Genomic DNA, 21238 nt, shown 5'->3' with positions numbered 1-21238 from the left:
TGTCATTTTAATCCATTTTGCCCACAATTATTAATGACACGTTTAGTAAACAAATGAAATCTCATCGTCCCTCGGAGCTCAAAGGGTAACTAACGTAGCAAGGGCAAGGACACAGCCAGAGAAATACCAAGAAAAGAAAGGCAATTACAACTGAGGGCAGAGTAAATTAAGAATCAAAGTTCTAATTGCTCTTCTTATATAATACAACGTGTTCCGACCCAAGTAACAAAAAGAGAAACGCCCGTCTGCTTCGACTATGTACGAATGAGATACAGGTCATTAAAGCAACCGAAATGCCTCCTACACAGAGACAGGGCATAGGTGGTCATCTGAAGGGCTCAACTGGTGCCGTCTCCTCAAGGAAAGCAGCAGCCTCGAAACATTCAGCAGCTTCTGTAGCTGAGCCAGGGCCTTCATCTTTAAAAACAAGGCCAAGGTTATACCACGCAGAAGCATTCATTCTGTCGAGCCGTATTGCTTCCGTCAAAAAGCTTCTAACAGTTGCAGGTGATTGAGTGCCCATCCGTCTAAGAACCACTGCCAACGAGACTAGACTTGGGACCTGACTGGGATCAATACTCAGAGCATGTGCAAAAGCTTTAAGGGCTTCTTTGTGCTGGCCCTTAGCTTCGTGAAGCATACCTGCATGTATCACATCAAGCAACACCTTACAGGTAAGATGATTGCATGCACAACCACCACCACCAACAACTGGAAATACAAGGACTCAAACATACATTGTACGAGAACATGAAAAAGTAACCGTTCTTATTTTTTCACCAGACAAGAGGACTAGCCACAAGAAATTGGCAAAAGATGGTGAACCAGAAAGTTTCTATACCCTCACTTTCTGATTCATTTGACCCCTTTGAACAACAAAGCTTGCAATAATGACGCCATTTACAGCTGGAGTAAAACTATTAAACCACAACACCAACTTACCTTAACTGCATGCTCCAAGGCATATGTCCTATCATCCATAATTATCATTAATAAGGGTATGATGGAATATGATAAATCAACCATCCTTGAAGACATAAAAAGCACATTAATTCTTGTCCCTTCAATCGCCAAAAGCAATCTTTGATAGATTCTCTGAGTAGGTATTAAGAGCTAATTTAACTTTACTGAATAAATATTTCCCCCCGACCATCATTCACATAGACTGCATCTCCAGTTGTTTTTATAATGGGAGACAAGATTAAACCAACTTCGAAAGCATTCATGCAAAATCTAAAAAGCATCTCAATCAAAATCCCTTTCTCTTATATGATCTCCCTTCTCCTTTCACAATCAGAAGCAAGATGCAAGATACAAACAGAATATAGCAGAATGAGGAATACAAGTATTCATTTATGTACCAGCAGTGTGCCACCTCATAGCAGAATGACGATTTATGCCTTCAGACTTGGAAAGACAGATTTCAGCATCCCTCCACTGAGACAATCTAATGTAGATGGAAGCCAAATCATGCCAAGTTTCCAGCTCCAAATTTCTATTCTGTTTCCATCCACCCTGTCACATGATCAACGCATGAGAGAGATAGAGTGTGTGTGTGTGTGTGTGAATTTTAGAATCTACAAATGAACTCAAAAAGTTAAAATTGTCTAACACGATTTGATCAAAACAAGTTAGGCATACACAAAAGAAGAATCTGTTAAACATCTTTAAATGAAGAGACAGGTGACAATCCACTAATTTGTCTATAATATGCGACATATGCATAACCTAATCTACATGAACAAACCAGAAGAAGCTAGCCAGCTGAGGTTCTGAAAGTTTAAGTTAGCTTCTGAAGAAATTCATGCTATAAGTAGGAGCTAGTGCCTCTAACATCACATAAAGAAAGGTAATTATCATGCAAGCTACCGAATACCTATGGGTGTAATCTTTATAAATGCATGGCCCAAAAGGCAACATTACAAGTGCTACAAATAAAAGCTTTTTTATAATATTCAAATTGTAAAACTGAGGCTGCAGAAGACATTAATTTAGCTAATAAGCAAGTATTAAACATACCTCAAGCTTTTGCCCTGAACCAAAACTTTTGAGTTGAACTTGAAGAACAGCAAGAAGCTGAGTGTAGGTTTCTATTGCATTCTTGACTTGACCCTGTGCAATTTGGAGTTTAGCTTTAGTTCTCAACAAATCTCCCTGATCCCATCTTCCTGTCTGATCTAGAGCTGCATTAATGATACTTTCGGCATCTACAAACCGTTTCTGAGCTGATAATATGCGAGCACATAATAACCACGCCCTAGGATTAGAACCATTTTCCAATTCGAGCAAGAATTTTGCATAATAAAATGCAGAATCCAACTTCCTTTGTTCAGCATTTTCTAAGCTAAGATGGTAAATAATCATGGGGTCCTTCATCTGGGTAATTTTACCGGCAATTTCTAGGGAGTGAAGTGCCTCAGTCTGTCTCTGTACCCTCTGAGAATCACTCACAGCTGATCTGGAACTATTTGAAAGTGATATACCCTTTAGAAAATTGGCAACACCAGTCAACTGATCACATCTTCCTTTCAAGCTTTCAATGGCTCGTTGAGCAAAGCTAATCCCATCTTCTGCATATGAACAGCTGTCCCCGCAAAGTTTGGAAGCCAATAGCAATGCTGGAACACATGTTGGATCAACCGCCCTACTCAACAACTTCCTCAACAAATTCAAAGCAGCCCATTCATCGCCTTCTCCATAATAACAGAGGGCCAGCTTCTCATACCTATCTTTCTGTTCTATTGTCCTCGGAAGCAATTCTTCCACTTGGTAAGCTAAAGCCCTTAAACCCCCTGATATAGACAATGCATAAGTAAGGTGATCCAAAACCGATGGATCCCACTCAATTCTATCGAGAGAAACTTTTCTCAATAGAATCATCAAAAGAAGAATAGCTTCTTCAATATTGTTTCTAGGAACAAAAGAACTGTCCATTTGGGATCGCAGGTTCGGAGGGTTTGCCTCACCTCCACTGTAAAGAAGAAAGACAGCAAACTCTTTTTGAATCCTGGCAACAGTTTGTGCATCAAGATTCCATGGATGAAGAAGGGACCTCCGGTATGAAATGATTGTCTCACTGGGAAAATCAGCAAGTTTCCACAGTTCTGGAAGTAACTCAACAGCATTGCTCAGTGTCTCCTGCAATTTACAGTCAGCAGCAAAGTTTTCAGGCAAGCCTGCTGGTAATGAAGATTCAACTATGTCCAGAATAACTGAGCATGATTGAGCAGCTTCTGCAAGATAATAGGAATTGTGTATTAGCCAGGCAATAAAAATTTGATGTGTTGACCTTGCAAATCCTTCTTCTCTTTGTCACCAATTCAGAGGAAAACTTGGAAAATTTGCAAAAAGCAAGAGCTTTACATCCATGCATGTCAGTGTTAGAATACAAACCCCCAAAACACAAAGGGAAGTACAAAAGCTAGGCATAAGTGTTATTCAATAGAAATGATCTCGCTTACATGAGTTGGTAGACTGAATTAAATAGCTATCAATTGCAAATTTAAAAATTTCAGAAGTATTAAATCTATTGCCCACAAATTCCAGTACAATGAAATACACCACCATCTCTGTCATGAAATTATAGAAAGTCTTTTGGAATCCAACTTCTTAGTCAAGGTGTTTTGATTGTGGTAGCCCTCCAAGTTCAACTTTTCAATTGCATGAAGCAGAAAATTATAGTAATACATGGGACAGTACTGGGAGAATAACAAAATGAGGTGGCAATCTCCATTTTCCAAGTAATCTGGCAAAGGGGCAATAATTGTCAGGAAAAATCTTACAAGCATTTTAAGAGAGTGACCGTAAAATATAATAATTATGAGCAATCAGAAATGTACTGTAGTCTTAACATGACGTCACTATCAAAAGAACAACTGAGAAGAATGATCAGAGTGCAGCAAAAGTAGGTAAAGGCATTCAAAACTCAAAAGACCAGCAGAAATGTATGATATGGACTTACAGAAAACAGATTGAAGTTTCACCAAGTAGTTGAAAACTACCTTTATATCTCCCGAGAGCCTCAAGAGATTTCGCTTTTAGAAATATTGCTTCCAGGAGCAAACTAACTGCATGTAATGACATGGGCAGCGAGGAATAATTTTGAGATTGTTTTCTGGGATGGTCTCCTCGTCTGGCAAGTGCGATTTTCATCTTCGGAGTAACTGCAGCAATATCGATTCCTTCAAAGACATGTAAAGCAGCTTCTATGTTTCCCTTTTGATATTCATATCTTCCTAACAGTGCTCTGGCTTCCTGAAAAGCAAGGACAACTTAGTGCAAGCAAAGGATCAGCCAAGATATAATTCAACTTTGAAACAACACAAATTAAGAAAGCATTCACAAGCAACAAACTGAAAAACTTAAGTAAAAGATGTTCAGAAAAGAAAGCTTTTGACAACACCTCATAATTCAAAGAACCACTCTCACGCAGAGACGATTCAGCCTCTTCAATGTTGCCTGCATCAGGCTTCCTTTCAGCTTCTCCAGCTTGAGAAGAATAAACACTTGTGGAATAATCCTTAGTTGCAAGTGATTCAGAAGAAGGGATCATTTCATCTGCTTTCGCAAGTTCCCCTGAGCAGAGACAATTCATGACCTTTCGCAATTTAACTTTAACTTGAGCCCTCTTCTGCTTTTTGCCCAACTTTTCATTCCTCATGCTTTGTCACCTGTCTCAAAAATCTTCAGCGTGCAACAACATAGGGAATAACAAATTAGAATCCATTCCTTAAAGGGAAAAAACTAATTGCAATGAATCCTGTCCAGAGATTCAGTGAAGGGACATGCCAATGGTAATTAAGAAACATAAGCATCCCGACCTTAGAAAAAATGAGAACCTATTTTTTGCATGGCTGAATCATGAAAAACACAACAAAAGAGGAAGTAAATACTGAGGAAACATTCCTAAATAGGAACAGGACTACAACAATGCAACACTAAGATCATTTCAGAAATGGGAACCTTTTTAGCAATCAGTATGCAGCAACATATTCGGAACTTATTCTCAAAACCTTGAGCCTGATATAATCAATTTCATCATCAAAAGCAAATAAATTTCCTTAAAATCAAAAAATTTCCAAAAGCCCATTTCAGATTTCAAAACTGGCACCTATTTCAGAACCTTTGGAGCCAAAATTATGGGACTTGGATCACAAAATTCATAAACCAAAACCTCAACCCAACACAGCAAGCTACCAAACAGATGAAGTAAAATCCCATAGAATATTACCAAAAAAGATACGAACTGCAAACAACCCAAGCAATGACACCTATCAAACTTGATGAATCAAAATTAAAACAAAAAATTCTCACCTTTCACTATTCTTGGAAGAAAAAAAGAGATGACAGAGCTTGAAAGCCGACAAGGCATCACCACCAAGCTTCATCTCTTATGCCCACTTTTAAATTCCCACTTTGAAGGCAAATTTGCTATGATTAAACAAGAATCAGAACAAAGCTTCAACAACCCTAGTACTTTTGTTTGCTTTTTCTCCCTTTTTCATTCTTTTGGTTTCTTTTCCTCGGTAAAGCTCCAGACTTTTCTGTTTTCTGCCACTTTAAACACAGACCCTGAATCAAATGCTGATTTGGGTCATCCGTTAAAGCTTCGAAGTTTGAACAGGGGACGGACTACGGTGGTCTTGAATTGAAGTCGTAAAGGGCAAGATTTGTTGTTTAATGACAAGTGGCATTAGAGAGGGAAAATAATGGATTAATAATATTAAATCGTTATGAATGCATGTCAAAGTATTTACTTCTATATGGTGAGATTTGTGTGAGAAAATTTAATGTGGGGCCAACTTTGCAGGTCAGTAGTTTTCTAAGGCTACGATTTTGCCACGCGGCACATGTTTTTGTGTAGTGATTGTTATATTGGCGGGTAAAAGTTACAAGAACTTTCCTTCGTGAACCGGACAAAGTTTGGTCTTGTTAATATGGTTAACTTTTGTCTATGGAAAAAAATATGGTTAACTTTTGTCGGGTTGTAGTAACTTCTAGTAGCTTCACCTACGGGAGAAAATAAAAAATTTGTTTAAGATCCTTATTATGTGAAGTGTAACCAAAAAAAAAAAAATTTACGTGTCTAGTTTTTTTTTTCATTTTTTCATTTGACTAGATAGTACTTAATATTGAGAGGGTCTCTAAAAATAGATATGTGGTATGTAGGTAAAAACAGATAGTGGAAACGGATAAGTGCACTATCTTAAAATCTAATTAAAATAAAAAGATATAGCGTAAAATACATAAGAATGTTATACTGTAATATATTGAAGATTTTAATGAAAAATGATTAAGATTTGTAATGTATTTTAGAAGTGGACTAAAACGTAATACTTCTAATTTGCTAACACACACCCTCTTCCACTACTGTTCCATTTGCTCCAAAAGAGAAATTCAAAATTTGTTTGGCAAGGAAAAAAGTTTTGGTGGATCAATTTTGATCATCGCTGCGAATTAAAACATACCTCCTCACAGATCAGGATTTTTACAAATTACCCATCAATACAACTTTTACATTTACAGTGAATATGCACCTTGTTTTTCGAAAAAATAACACTCAAAAGATATTCTCCGCCTTTATTCTCTCAACTTTGTTTTTTGTTCTTGATGATGTCTCCAACCCCGCACGATTCTCCTAAGAGGAATCGATAGCAAACCACTGGCTTGATTTGGACCCTCGATCGAATACTGTATAAGTTCGATTTGATTAAAACAGAACAAGTCACCAAGAATTAAAAGAGAGCCATAATTAACTCATGTGCCCAAATTCTACAAAAATAAATAAATAAATTCTCGTGCGAAATATATGTCTGGCTTGAGTTTTAACCGCATTTTTGTAATGTATGACCGTCTATAATATACTAGAGGAAAAAGCGCACTGCGCACCCCATGAGTGTGCAAATTAAGAGAAAATCTAGTTGTCTTATTATAACCAATAAAAATTATAAGAATCTTATTTTTTTTTGTTGCAAAAGATAAAAAGTAATTGTGAAAAATAAAAGTTATTGGAAGTGGAAGTTATTAGAAATTACTAAATTTAAGCAGTTATGTTTAGTAAATCTTTATTTTTGAGAGGATAAAATTTTTTTTAAAAAAATCAAGAGATGATAGAAAATTTAATACCAAACTCTCTCCGCATACTTTAGTAAATATTTGGATAGACTCAATGGTAATTCTCATGTTTCCTGACAAAAAGAGAAAATCAAAAAATAAATAAAAAAAAGGTATAATGTCTTTTTTTTTTCTGAGAATGGAAAAGGTATAACGTCTGCATGAAACTTCTGCAAGGCCAGCGGTCCAAGTAAAGTCATGAAATTCTAGAATGGACCGGGCCCGAGGAGGTGAAGTTGAAAACTCTCATGTTTCTTATTGCGGCGTCATAGGAATTGCTAATGTCCTCAGGACCTAGGCCTGAATGGCTTGGGCCGGTGTCAGAATAGCCGCCTGGTTGTGACGGCTGTATCTACTATAATAACGCTCTCAATTTTAATGCATAATTGGCCTGTCCCACTATTGTATATCCTTCAAATTCCGCTTTCTGGCTTTTCGTGACAAATTGCGTGACTTGGGATTCAATCGCAGATTCGGTTTGACATAGTAGTATTAGTTGTGTCATTTGTCATTAACGTACCAATTAACATCAAGGGGTCCAGTTTCACAAGAAAATTATTGCCCACCTAACCCTAAGCTTCTCATAACAAAGACGAATCGCACCAGATGGGCGTGAATCCTATGGTCAGGAGAAAAAAAAAAAAATCTGTTATTTTCTTTGTATACTCGATATCGATTAGAATTGCTGGCTCTAAACATGGAAAAAAGTCAAAACACATATGTAAGCTAAGGGGACAATTAACCTGATATTTTTTGTAACTTAAACGAGAACAATTAATCTTATAATGTCCACATTAACTACACATAACAAATTACTACTACAAATCACAAACTTGGAAGTTTCCTTTTCTTTTCCTAATTGGGGGCAAAAAAGAAAGAAAGAAAAGATTACGCTCTAGGATAGGGTATTAGTTGAAATATTATTTGGAATAATTACTGTAGCACTTTTTGTGATGTGATGTATGTGAGATAAAAAAGTAGTTGAAAATATAAAAATGTAGATTGAAAAATGTGTGTATGATGCAAACGAAATATTATTTTGAATAATTTCACTATCCAAACAAACCTTGTGTTTCTGCCTCTGGATTTCGAGCAATGGTCAGTCTAATGATTGCGATATCCAATAGGCACTCGTTAAAATGTAATTTAACTATTAAATTTTTTGAAAGATAAGATTAATTAGAAAAAGTATATAAATATAATGAAGTGTAATAATTATTAATATGTATGTGTATATATATACTTATACATATGATAGGTTATGTGAATTTTAAATGTGTTAATGGGAGTGCTCATTGCTAAATAAGCACCGCTAGAAAAACCTAATAAATGCTAATAATTAAATTTATTGAGAGCATCGCTTGGAGTTCAATATTAAATTGCCAAGTTATTCTCGTACCGTAGTTTGAACTGCATTGATTAATGATTATGCTGTGGCCATTTCTTGCTTTATACTTTAGCTTAATCTGCCAACGTCGACCCCAACGGCCTTCTCCTCCTCCTCCTCCTTTGATTACACGAGGATCGTTAAGTTTTTAAACCTACTTTCACGTGTAATTATATGTTATCAATTGGAGCGTTGATATTTGCCCTCACATTTCCGAGGTTGTAAATTTTGTAATTTACCAAAAAGTCCTTTAACCTTCATATATAGGAGGAACAATTGGGCACCATGAAAATATGGTCCCAGAGCCATCCGTACCTTAAAGTTCTTTTGTTTAATTAAGGTGCACGACGAGTATTTTTGTACTGACCAATAAGCACGCACGTGCTAAAACTGCATGATGCACTTGTGTGTCTATTACCTATTGGTTTTTACAGAGTAATAAAAATAGAATGGCAAAATAAGGAAACCTGTGAGAGAAATGCATAATTTTGAAGCGTCAAGCGGTTGGTTTGAACTTTGAATAGAATTAGTCATCTGAAATTATAGTGATGCTCTCAAGTCAAGGTAAATGCAGGGGGTTCTTAACAAAAATAATTAAAAGATATAAATTTGATATGCGTATAATTAAAAAACAAAATTAAGTCCATGTTCAGAATACAAAATGAATTACGCATCAGAAAAAAAAAAAAAAGAGAAAAGACCGTGACAATGTTGTTGTTACATATTAAGGTGATCCACGATTAATTAGGAGAGAGTTTTTAGAGTTCTTTCTGTTGTAAGGTTCAGGATACGAATCCTATATCTGATGATGGATAATGTATGGGAAGGATGCGAGGATGAAAAAAAAAGGTGATCCATAATCCAAATTTAGGAACGAAAATAATACTTAGGTATATATATATATTTTTTGTTCTACATTATATCCTCAGTACACAGACTTTTGTTGAACTGGTGCGTACACATAATTTGTTTGGTTTGATTTGGAGTCTAAGGAGAGAAAAATATATGTGCTCTTCCGTAATGTTAAAAAAAGGAAATTGATGATTTTGGACTCATTGATATTATCAACTTATTGTTTACTATTAGGGAAAAGGTTTACCAACCTCTGAGCAGGTTTTCTCTCACCTTCTTTATATATTTGGAAGTTTCTAGTAATTTCATCTTCTTGTATCTCTTTTTTTTTTTCTTGAGTAAATTTTATATACACTGACAGTGTATGCAGTATCACCGTTTAATTTATGTCACGTGTGCAAAATTTGAATTTCATATTCAAATTTTACATAGTTATCATTCATCCAACGTTGACAGTTCATACACCACCAGTGCATGAAAGATTAATCATATTTTTTCTTTCCAGATTAAAGTGTAACTCTCTTGCTCATATTTCCAACAAAATAGAAAACCACTTTTTCACCCTAATCAGCATGTTTTGTGGGCCCACCCCCACCCCCCTCTTTCACCAATTCGGTCATTTTCATTAACCATTCGCTAATTTAGAAAGATCAATTTCGCATCTGAATCCAAAACACTTTATTGCCTTTGTTAGCCATTGGAACGTTAAGCTTTTTCAAAATAAATGAATATCAGAAAATGAAGAAGGGATTTAATGGCAGTTTAAGGCTAAAAAACTTGCGATTGTTGGTCTAGACGTGGGTGGCAATAAACTGACACCATAATGCATGTTCGTTTGGAAAACTGAAGATAGAATTGATCAATATCATCGCGATATTGTCTATCATAAGATGCACATAAAATTCCACAGCTATAAGAAAAAAAACATTTTTTTTATAAGAATTTGATTACTCTGTAATCTGTAGTATTAACTATTGAGTTTGTATACTTGAGCTTGACGCAAGCATCTTTTTCCTTTACAAATTCAGCCAATGGCAATTAAATTGCTTGCAAAACTGGAAACTTTAATTTCCGTATACAATAAAGGCGACATATCTTCCTTGCTTTATGAAACTTTGTAAGAAAATATACCTACCTACAAAAACCAAGACCGCCCATACAAAGTAACCGCACGCGAAACAAAGCGTCAAATAAATTAAGTATCAAGGTTGCACATTGGTCAAACAAATAGTGGAGTTTAGTACTATAACTATAACGAGGTCTGATGCGATTGTGAGTTAATCTTTTAAGGCAATTAAAATGTTATGCTATACTGGACGGTCTAATTGTGACTTTTTGGATGGATGAATTTTTTTTTTTTTTTTTTACAATGATAACATTTGTATAATTTATTCTAGCATAATCTAAGAGGAAGGGACCTCACCGATTTTTTCCATCGAAAGAAGCTACAATTAAGTAACAAGGTAGAAGACAAGGGTTTCACCTCTACCAAGATTTGAATGTCCCGATGGTACCAACAGCCCAAGAGGGCTGTTGTTTTGGATGGATGAATCAATCACTCGTCAAATCGATTGCAAAACTGACTTGGTCCACGTTGCCCTTCTAATTACTCAAATGAAGAAAAAAAATGTTTAAAATATCTTACACTGCTGAGTAGGAGGAGTCTTTGCCGTCTGAGGCCCTTAAAAGAAAAAGGAGGAAAATAGTAAAAAGCTTTGCTTGGATTGCATCTGTATAGATGTGAAGTAAAAGAGTGATTGAAAAATATATAAAAAAAAATAACAAATTTCAAAGAAAAATGGCAAATTCAAATAGAGCCCATTCTGCAAATATGTAGAGATAAAAGGGGGAGCATTTCAAAGCCTTTCCTTACCCCTGTAATTTTTCCAAACTTGAGGGGCGTTTATGTACTCCTTCCTCTATAAATACCACAATTCGCTCATTTCTCTTGCCCCTTTTTTGAGTGCTCTGCTTACTCCTCTTCCCCCAACTCTTTCTCCCCAAAAGCCAATACCTTTTCTCTAGCTCCCTAAATTCTTCTCCCCTGGCCCCCTTCCCTGCCCTCCTCTCCCTCTTCTGTGGCCGGAGTAGCGAATTAGCGGCCACGAAAGGTCTTAAACCACCGGATTTATCCCGGGTTTTCTGCTAATTTCGCTTAATTCAACTGATCTGTACCTCTGTATTTTTCGTGTTCACACACACACACACACGCACGCACATATCTTGGTTACTGGTCTCCTCCTTTACCTGTTCATGAAATTTTCGTCTTCATCCAATTCATTATCTAACCGTTTTTTTTCAATACCCAGGAATTTCTTATCTGATCCCCACCTTAATATTTGTATCACCGTTTCCGCTTTTCCCAAACCATCCCCGAGTTTTGGCTTTTTCTATAGTTTTCAAAGAAGAAGGAGAAAAGGTCCGTGGGGGCATTTTCGGCAAAGAGAAAAAAAATTCCAATAAAATTTGGATGATGCATGTGGGTTGACGTGGCATGCGCATATCGAGCCATGAGTGCAACCACGATGAACCACTCACGTCGTCAGATTTTGACGCCCGGGCCGTCAAACAATAAACGGAAAGAGCGAGACGGTCTTGACGGTTTCAAGCCGTCAGCAATAACGACAAAGAGCTTAGCCAAGCCCAGCATTCACCGAGCCCCCACGCCGCTTAGTAATAAATCTACGTCGGCATCCGCGGTGCCTCCCAAGCAGCAGCAGCCGGCTTGCAACAACCAGCTCTTGGCCGGCTATTTAGCCCACGAGTTCCTCACCAAGGGGACTTTATTTGGGGAGCCGTGGGACCCGGCTCGAGCCGAGGCCGTCCCCGTGTCTTCTTCAGCTCCCACCAGAGGTAGCGGTGGACCTGGTAAAGCTTACAATACTGGTAGTAGTAGTGGTACTAATAGCAAGGAGAAGAGGAAAGCCGAGCCTGCGCCGGGGCCGAGCGAGAAAGACGAGAAGCGAGTGGAGAAGCAACAGAGGTACCTGGAAGTAGCGGATTTGCTCAAGGGGGATGGGGCCCACGCCCATCTACCGGGCATCGTCAATCCTACACAGCTCGCCCGTTTCTTACAGCTAGGCTAATTGCTGCTCGTTGGCGTGGTATCTGGATTTGGGAGGAGGGCAACTCTCGAAGGGACACGTGGGGGAATCTGATTGGATGCCCTGCTTCTCCAATTAAAAGTTCATGATATTAGCGATAAACATTTTGGGAAACGAGTTACTCGAGGCAGGGTGGCCCTCCTCGCCAAGTCCCTCCCTCCCTCCCTCGGCCTTTAAGGGTCAATGCTGTAAAATAATTCCATGATAATTGGGGGAGGCCTGAGGAGGAGGAGGAGGAGGAGGAGGGAGAAGGAGAAAGAGAAAGAGAGTGACGATTAGAGAACAGGCTCTCTCGTCTTCTTGCTCTTTCCCTTCGTCTTTTTGGTTCTCTTCTTCTGGGGGCATTTGAAATGCTTTTAATTTTGAATCGATGTCTTGTACTCTCGGATAGTAGCAGCAGAATCAATTGTATTGGAGGTTGGTAGTTGCTTTCTCTGTATGAGTAGTAGGTACTATATTCTTGTTGTGCTTGTGCATTTATACAGTCAATTGTCCCCGCTTGTACGTATGTGTTTTGGCATGCATGCATACATACATACCCACATGCAAGTATGTATACCGTCAATCCGCGAGACCTCCTTGATCCTTCACGGTGTTGTGATTCAATTGTTTGATATCGGTTTGATCGCAATATTGCGTTCCATCGCGCTGATCGAGGCTTTTTGGGTGCTTGGGTTGGCAGCGCATACGATCGGTTTTCTTATATTAATTGATGATGGTTAATTAACATGATCTGTATTTTGTATCTCGATCCGGGAGGCCTTTTTTTTCAATCTAGTTGATGTCGTTATAGCTGATATGGCTGTTTGATGTAACGTTGCCGATGATCCCGTTCTTCTTCAATTCGTGGGTACTTTGAGAAATGAAAATGAAAGGGAACGGCGGCCGGGTCCGGTCATTTGCTTATCTGTGCCTTGGAGCACAAATATTTGGATGGAGAAAATGGAGTTTCTGCAACTCCATGGCGATGGAGGTGGAATTTTAGTCTTATCTTTTGAGGGAGTTTGGTGTCAAATGCAGCGTGGCTACACTCAAGAAGAAGGGACGCTTGCTTGCTTCCCACTACTTTTTCACGTTTATGCATCTCCCTTGGAATGATATATATGCTCAATGCTCATGCAAATTTACTTTTTTCATTAAAAAAAAAAAAGAAAAAGGAAAGAGAGGAGCAGCTAAAAGGGTACTGACTACTCTTGCTGACTTGAATCAGATCTCTTTCGATCTCGGGCTGGTGGTCAATAGCTTCTTCCCCTTTGGATATGCCAAAGAAAGGAAACAAAAGAAAAAGGGCTGGCTCCGGTGGTAAATTAAAATTTTTTAAGTGCTTCCCCTTGGGCATAAATCTAAATTCTACTATATGCTTCGACTTACACTTTTGTTGACCTGTATTTTTTATGTAGAGATGCTAGGCTAGCGAGCATATATTATTATTTCATGTAGGAAACAGTCAAAACTCATGTCTCGTACGACGATGACGGAAATTCACCACCGTAATTTTAGGTTGCGGTAATCTTGAAGACTGGACAAATATTTTGTTGCTAGCTTTTGGTCACAAGGAGCTGAAAGAAACTATGAAAAGATATTTTTATACATGCGAATCCAAGATGTTTTGTGCAAAGGAAGCATCCAAGTGGGCTTATAAGTATTTTTAAGGATCAACAAAGTTGGCTCTACTCTACTGATGAGAACGTTGGAGACCCAATCGACCAACAGGTGCACGAGGTTTGTCTTGACCATTGATCAAGTATCAGCATCATCTTTGCTTTTAGAAAAAGGGCCTCTGTTGGAATGCGGAAATACAAGAATGCCCCTCATGCAAGCTCTAAAGATGATCAGGGCATCAGTTATGAGTTATTATCAGTGAATTTTTTTTCTTGTCGATACGATAGCTCCCTGCACTACAGGAAGAGGGAGAGTCTGAAGAGATCTTGGGATAATCCGGAGGGGACTGAACCATCACCAGGGAGGGCCTGAATTTTTTAAGTAAGATCACATTTAATTGTGATAAATTGATCCCATCCCACCAAACTTTAATGCATTGGTGGTGGCACCAGCTCAAATGCTGGTGGTTAGTTATTATCAGTGATTGATAGCTGTTAATGTATCACACGTGCAAGTATACAACTACGCTTCCTGCCGGTGCGATTTTTCCTTCTTTTGCCCTTTCATTTTCATAATGCGGTTTGCTTTCCGCACCGTTAATGGACCAAAATGATTGCGGTCCTGCTTCCCATGTTCATGTAAGTATGTACCAAAACTGCAAATTTGCACATCCAACTTTTTCCTCCTGGTTTGCACTAATTGGTCAGCCCGCCAAGTAAACCAACCGAGATTTCCAAAAAATCCATATTATCATCCCCTCCAACAATAGTTGATGAAGCCCAGACGCAGGCTCAATCCAAACCAAAAGGGAAACTGAAGAATTAACGCGAAACCCCCACTAACACCTCTTCTTCAAAGCCTAATATCTTAAACGCCCCACTAAGCAATTGCAACCGGACGAAACCTCTACTGTTCATTTAAAGTCTCGCTGCCTTAAATTACCTAAAGATAAAATAAATCTTATGTACACTGACAGACAGTAGTGTATATACTATTATTGTTTGATTCATGATATGTGTGTAAAAGTTGAATTTTAAATTCAAAATTTGTATAGTTGTCATTCAACGTTGACAGTGTACAGTGTAAACTATCAGTGTAGGAAAGATTAATCCCTAAAAATAATAGATAAGATTATTGTTATGACGAAAACTTAGATAGATCCGATTTTTAAACATTCAATAGCCTAGATTGTGACAAGATATGGCCAAAACTTGGATACACCTTGTCTCCAACAACCCACAATTTAGTCCATTGGATCTTTGAAAATCGGGTTAATCCAAATGAGCCGTAGTCCATATCATCTGCGTTCTTAAACTAGGCCGAAGCAGGAGCAGATTTGGGCTTCCATCCCCGCTCTTTCGGCCCAAACAAAATCCATGTGCCTCTGAAAGACCAAATGTGGCAACACCAAAGTAACGGGCCCAAGGTGAGAGGAAACGAATTTATATGTGTAAAAAAAAAAAGAAAAAAGAAAAAAGGAGGAGGAATATGCATATGTCATATGTGTAGGGAAAAAAAGAAAAAAAAGAAAAAGAAAATTCAAAGGTCCCATTTTGAGTTATTAGCTTTGGTAGGGGTAATTAGTAGTAAGTACTAGTATTAAATTTCCTTTTTCCCGGCGTGGCTGACGGTCAAGACACGGCTTCCGGCACTTGCATTCCCTATTTATTTTTAATTTTATCTTTGGAGCAGTGTTAGGGTTTCGCCTCGATATTTTCCTCTACCTTCTAATTTTACTGGATCATCGTTTATTAGAGAGAGGATCTGAAGCATGGTAAGAGGTTTGCTCGGCAAGCTTGCCAGTCGCTCTCTCTCCGTCGCCGGAAAATGGCAGCAGCAGCAGCTTCGCCGCCTCAACATCCATGAATATCAGGTCCCCCACTCATCTCCGCACAATTCCCTTTTTTGTTTATTTGGTTAATAATAATGATAATAGCATTTTTTGGGTTTTGCTGCTGAAACGTTACTTTCGTTCCGTTGAATATGATTACTGGTATTTTGCGGTATGATAACATTGAACTGTCATTTCTGTTTCCGATAGTTGATCCCTCGTGTGTATGTGTTGTGTGAAGATCGAGATTTTCTGAATGTGTGTGATGTCAGGGTGCTGAATTGATGGGCAAATATGGAATCAATGTACCAAAAGGTGTAGCCGTTGCTTCTGTCGAAGACATCAGCAAAACAATTAAGTCTGTCTTCCCCGACAAAGATGAGGTAATTAATAACATTTCGCAGAGTGATTTTTGATAATTGTAGGCTTCGATTGAGGTTCTAAAGCAGTATTCCGTTCAGAAAGCTTAGGAAATGCTGAAATAGTAACATTTGAATGTTTCGAGCCTGGAGAATCACTCCCTTTTATCTTGTCTAGTTTTGTGCTAATTTGCTTCTCATGCAGATTGTGGTCAAGTCTCAAGTTCTTGCTGGCGGACGTGGGCTTGGAACTTTTAAGAATGGTTTTAAGGGTGGAGTTCACATAGTCAAGTCTGACCAAGTTGAAGATATAGCTGGTATGGAATTCCCTTCTGGATTGTTAACATAATTGTGATTTGGTTGTTGCATTTTGATGTCTGATTTCTTTTTTGATATAAAAGCATATGTTACTGATAATTAAGTAATTGAAATGGTAATGGCCATGCCTTTATCAATTTATGCAAGATCTTGGAAAGTTAGTCACCAATTTGCTAGGTTTCTTTGGTAATACGTGCTGTTGATGTAGCACTTCAAAGTGCAAACCTGTTTGGATTGGTTAGCATGCCCTAGTGCATATGCCTAGGACATACAAACTGCTTTAGAGGAGTAATGAAAAATCCAGTTGTAAGTCCATGTAAGCCAGATATGTAATTTTGGACTTTGAACTTGAGAAGAATTTGTAGCTCACTTTGTTGTAGGAACTAATGATTAAAAACAGACCTTCCTTGTTTTAGGTTGAGCTAAGCAATTGAATTTTATCTTTGGAAAACCTTGTGCATCACAAAATTTGTTGTTATTTAAGTTTTTCATGTTGGTTACTTTCAGGAAAGATGCTTGGACAGATACTTGTTACCAAACAAACTGGCCCTCAAGGAAAGATAGTTAGCAAGGTTTGGCATATTTTACCTCTTCTTATGTTCTCTTTTTACATGCAAAAGTAATTTTTGAAATTTGGCATCATATGACTCCACATGATGTTGCTTCTCTCTCTCTCTCTCTCTTTTTTTTTTTGGTTATAGTCTTTAGACTTTGATCTTTAGTCTTCGAGAATATCCATTCCCAAGAGACTTTAAAGTGGTTTTACATTTTAGATTTTACGTTGTAGATCCAGCTTTTGATGCACCTTTGAGATTATGTTGCCGATTAGTTTCTGTATCATATTCAATGAAGTGATTCGTTTATTTCATTTTTAATCTTTGGCTAGTTTGTTTCACTGCACCTTACCTTTTACTTCAGGTTTACTTGTGTGAAAAGTTATCATTGGTGAACGAAATGTACTTCTCAATAATCCTTGATCGGGCATCTGCTGGTCCTGTAAGTTCTCAAGTCGTTGATGCTTAATTGTCTGATTTAGCTCAAACAAGAACTATCTTAAGAATTTTCAACATCTAATTATGTTGTGGTTAGTCATCATCCTATTCTGGAAGCTTGTATTTGGGGAAGATCATAATCGAACTCCTTAGCTAAAGCGATTGCCATTACACAGTAAAACACCAAGGATTGAAGTTCAATTTTGATCAATAAAGGAGGATTGCAAAGCTACTTAGTTGAATAAAATTGCTGCATATGTTGTGGATTTTGGGTGTATAGTGGGGAGTCAATAGCATTGTTGGGAGAAAGTTATGTACGTGTATTGGGGAACTTGGTGGAGTGAGAAGGATGTAATATAAAATGGAAGAGGGTACTTGGCAGTGCTGATGACTTACAATTTTGATATGTAAATTCATGCATACATGTATATCAATGTTTTCATGTGTAGTCTATATCTGAAAATGGGTGAATTTTGATATCCAGATGGTATGCGATTATTTTAATTGGCCAATTGGATCTCGATGAGGAATGGATGGCTACTCATGTTTCTGCATTTATGCTTTCACATGTTGCGCTTCAGATTAGATATGGAACTGGATGTGATCTCTTGATATCTCTAGACTGGTGCATTAAAATGTATCACGAGTGTTGTACTGAATTTTCTGCCGATCCAAGCTTATGATGGTACTAGGATTCTGTTCAAAATTTCCAGAGTCCTAAATAGTATGCCTAACATGCAATTGTTTTATGGATAAGCATCGAGTGTGCTTTTTTCAGTAGCTTGGATGTCTATTTATATGAAGTTGCTTTATAATAAAAGTGTTGATGCAAAAAAAAAAAAGTACGGGTTTTATAAATGTGAAGCACAAGTTTGGTCTTCTGTTAGATCTTTGCCACAGTACTAATGACCGAAGTTTGCTTGTTCCCACTAGATGCCTTACTTGAGTACTCTTTACGAAAAGCCTTGTTGAGTACCCTTTGCGAATAGGATTCATGAATCCTATTATGCATCTTGTAGTTATCTAAATGTGAGCAGTTTGGTCCCTAATTTCACCTTGGAATAATTTATATTTGGGCCTTTCTCCTCGTCGATGGAATCAGTATGCGGTGTTTGAGCATTTGACTTTGCGATGTGTATCCAATGAATGCGTGAGACAGTAATAAATTGAGATTATCATTTTCAGGATTAAAACTACGTAAAAATTTCTACTCCTAGTGATCACATTTGGTGTAGTTGGTGAACCCTGAGTTGATATTCTTGTGTTGCGTTTTCATTTTGCAGCTTATTATTGCCTGTAGCAAGGGAGGAACAAGTATTGAAGACCTTGCAGAAAAGTTTCCTGACATGATTATAAAGGTTGTCTTTTCACCAGTTGCTTGCAGCATATTGAGTGGAAAGCATGCCAACTGCAATCCATTTTTGCCCATTTACTTATTTTTTAAATTGTAATAGAAGTTTCTGTGGCTTGGTTTTGCCTCAGGTACCTATTGATGTATTTAAAGGAATCACGGATGAGGATGCTGCCAAAGTTGTTGATGGTTTGGCTCCCAAAGCAGCTGATAGAAATGATTCAATTGAGCAAGTGAAGAAGTTATATGAACTTTTCTGTAAATGTGACTGCACACTGTTGGAAGTGAGAATTTTCTGTAATATCTTTAAGTTGCTTCACAATCCTTTTGTTGCCATCAATATCCAATATCTTAAGTTTCAAGAAAGGACTAGGTGAATTTTTCCTGTTTGCAATTCTATCATTGATCTCCTTACTTTTGGACAGATTAATCCACTTGCTGAGACGTCTGATAACAAATTGGTAGCTGCTGATGCAAAGCTCAACTTTGATGATAATGCTGCATACCGTCAAAAGGAGATATTTGATCTTCGTGACCCCACACAAGAAGATCCTCGTGAGGTAATTGTTGTAATTCATGTGATCAAACTGTCTACGTACCATCACGGGTGCTGAAACATTAATTTATTATTTATTAATTTAATGATGCGATCCTCGCAGGTTGATGCTGCAAAAGCGGACTTGAATTACATTGGTTTGGATGGAGAAATTGGTTGCATGGTGAATGGTGCAGGACTAGCTATGGCTACGATGGACATAATTAAATACCATGGAGGAACTCCTGCCAATTTCCTTGATGTTGGTGGGAATGCTTCTGAAGGCCAGGTAGATCTGATTTTCAATTTGATATGGTAACAGCAGATGTAGGGTTTTTATTGTATCATCCAACTTAACTTGTGGAAAGGGAATCATAGAAAAGAACAGACCTGTTCAAAGGATTATATGACAAAGTAATTTGTTGTTTGATAAACAAGATGTCTTAGACAGTATCCATTGTTGTTGAGTAGGTTGTGGAGGCTTTCAAAATTTTGACTTCGGATGACAAGGTGAAAGCAATCCTGGTAAACATTTTTGGAGGCATCATGAAATGTGACGTAATAGCTAGTGGGATTGTAAATGCTGCTAAGGAGGTTTGTCATGATACGCTTGACATTCATTTATCAACCTATTGCATCATATTGAATTTCTGCTTCTGGAACTGTTTCTGTCTTTCATGGCAGATGATTGTTGTTTTAATTGGCCTTCCCCTTTCTCAAGTAACAGGCTGTGAAATATTTGTTTTACTACTATTAATGGCTTTCCTGGTATCTTTAAGGAGTTTTTTGACATCATTGTAATAGGTTTTAATTATATATTTTTTTGGCTTTTGTTTGAAGGTTCAATTGAAAGTACCTGTAGTTGTTCGTCTCGAGGGTACTAATGTTGAACAAGGGAAGAGGATTCTCAAGGTAAACTAATACAAGTTGAATCTTGACCCAAGAACATCAAGATTCCTGAGTTTCAAAAATGAATAAAAGTACAGACTAGGAAACTGAAATGATATCCCATGTCGTTGATATTTGCAGGAAAGTGGTATGACCCTAATTACAGCTGAAGATTTGGACGACGCAGCTGAGAAAGCTGTGAAAGCAACCCGCTAGTTGAATCTTTGGGACCATTTAACGTTTTCCTTTGTCTAAGCTCAATTGCTTTTGTTTACCTTTTTGTTTCCCCTTTGGATGGTGGAGCTCAAGTCCCTGAAAGTTGGCTTGGAGGCGTTAACAATTCTTCATTGTTGTCAATGAAAATAGTGCACGATTTTTTATTTGCTATGGAAAATTTCTAATAAGCTCACATAACATTTGTTATGGTTATAAGCGCTTGGTTCATTTTTTCGAGATGTCCTGGTTTGTATATCAACTGACAAGGGATAAGTTTACACTCATGCCGAAGCTGCCGACCTCGGATTAGAGTTGTAAATAAAGACCTTGGATTAGAGTTGTAAATAAATCGAATCGAATTGAATTTTTGACCTATTGAACTCGTTTCGAAATTTTGAGCTCACACTAGAATCCTATGCGAGCTTAAACTTTGAGTTGGAGTTTGATTTGATATAATATATCTCAATTCAAAAGCTTGAATTTTTAATATTTATTACTAATTTATTAATAATACATGCATAATTTCGTGTAAGTATATATTATTATTGTTAAATGAATATTAATTATGTAAAATTTAAATTTAAAATTTAAATTTTTATACATATGTCATGAATTCAATAGTGGTCTATATATATATATATATATATATATTAAAAATATAAAAAATTAATTGAATCGAATCGAGCCTAA

General features: G+C 37.4%; 3 protein-coding genes across 5 annotated transcripts; 2 read left to right on the top strand and 1 right to left on the bottom strand.

Annotated features, from left to right (window-relative positions):
- Nucleotides 1-124: 124 nt before the first annotated feature.
- LOC113764615 (protein NPGR2-like) lies at nucleotides 125-5713 on the bottom strand. Of its 3 annotated transcripts, XM_027308576.1 has the most exons (7): nucleotides 5314-5713; nucleotides 4403-4683; nucleotides 4002-4254; nucleotides 2020-3233; nucleotides 1362-1515; nucleotides 943-970; nucleotides 532-642 (listed from the first exon to the last, which is right to left on the bottom strand). In XM_027308576.1, exons 2-7 carry the CDS (start codon nucleotides 4658-4660, stop codon nucleotides 624-626), a joined length of 1926 nt encoding a protein of 641 aa, XP_027164377.1. In that variant the 5' UTR covers nucleotides 4661-4683; nucleotides 5314-5713; the 3' UTR covers nucleotides 532-623. The 3 variants fall into 3 exon arrangements, with proteins under 3 accessions (XP_027164372.1, XP_027164377.1, XP_027164386.1); XM_027308571.1 differs by lacking the exon at nucleotides 943-970 and having other exon boundaries at nucleotides 125-642; XM_027308585.1 differs by lacking the exon at nucleotides 943-970 and having other exon boundaries at nucleotides 1376-1515.
- A 5605-nt stretch (nucleotides 5714-11318) lies between these two features.
- On the top strand, nucleotides 11319-12964 carry LOC113778483. Its single transcript, XM_027323909.1, has 2 exons — nucleotides 11319-11463; nucleotides 11662-12964. The coding sequence occupies exon 2, from the start codon at nucleotides 11830-11832 to the stop codon at nucleotides 12436-12438; it is 609 nt and encodes a 202-aa protein (XP_027179710.1). The 5' UTR covers nucleotides 11319-11463; nucleotides 11662-11829; the 3' UTR covers nucleotides 12439-12964.
- A 2653-nt stretch (nucleotides 12965-15617) lies between these two features.
- LOC113764754 (succinate--CoA ligase [ADP-forming] subunit beta, mitochondrial) lies at nucleotides 15618-20923 on the top strand. The gene is made up of 12 exons (XM_027308736.1): nucleotides 15618-15931; nucleotides 16162-16272; nucleotides 16454-16565; nucleotides 17074-17138; nucleotides 17485-17562; nucleotides 18842-18916; nucleotides 19041-19193; nucleotides 19335-19469; nucleotides 19569-19733; nucleotides 19916-20038; nucleotides 20285-20356; nucleotides 20474-20923. The coding sequence occupies exons 1-12, from the start codon at nucleotides 15830-15832 to the stop codon at nucleotides 20546-20548; spliced, it is 1266 nt and encodes a 421-aa protein (XP_027164537.1). The 5' UTR covers nucleotides 15618-15829; the 3' UTR covers nucleotides 20549-20923.
- The last annotated feature ends 315 nt before the right edge of the window (nucleotides 20924-21238 follow it).

The sequence above is a fragment of the Coffea eugenioides genome, chromosome 1 (assembly GCF_003713205.1).
Source record: "Coffea eugenioides isolate CCC68of chromosome 1, Ceug_1.0, whole genome shotgun sequence".
In the NCBI taxonomy this organism is placed as follows: Eukaryota; Viridiplantae; Streptophyta; class Magnoliopsida; order Gentianales; family Rubiaceae; genus Coffea; species Coffea eugenioides.
The sequence above is the reverse complement of the archived record's forward strand: the minus strand, read 5'-3'. Positions and strand labels throughout refer to the sequence as shown.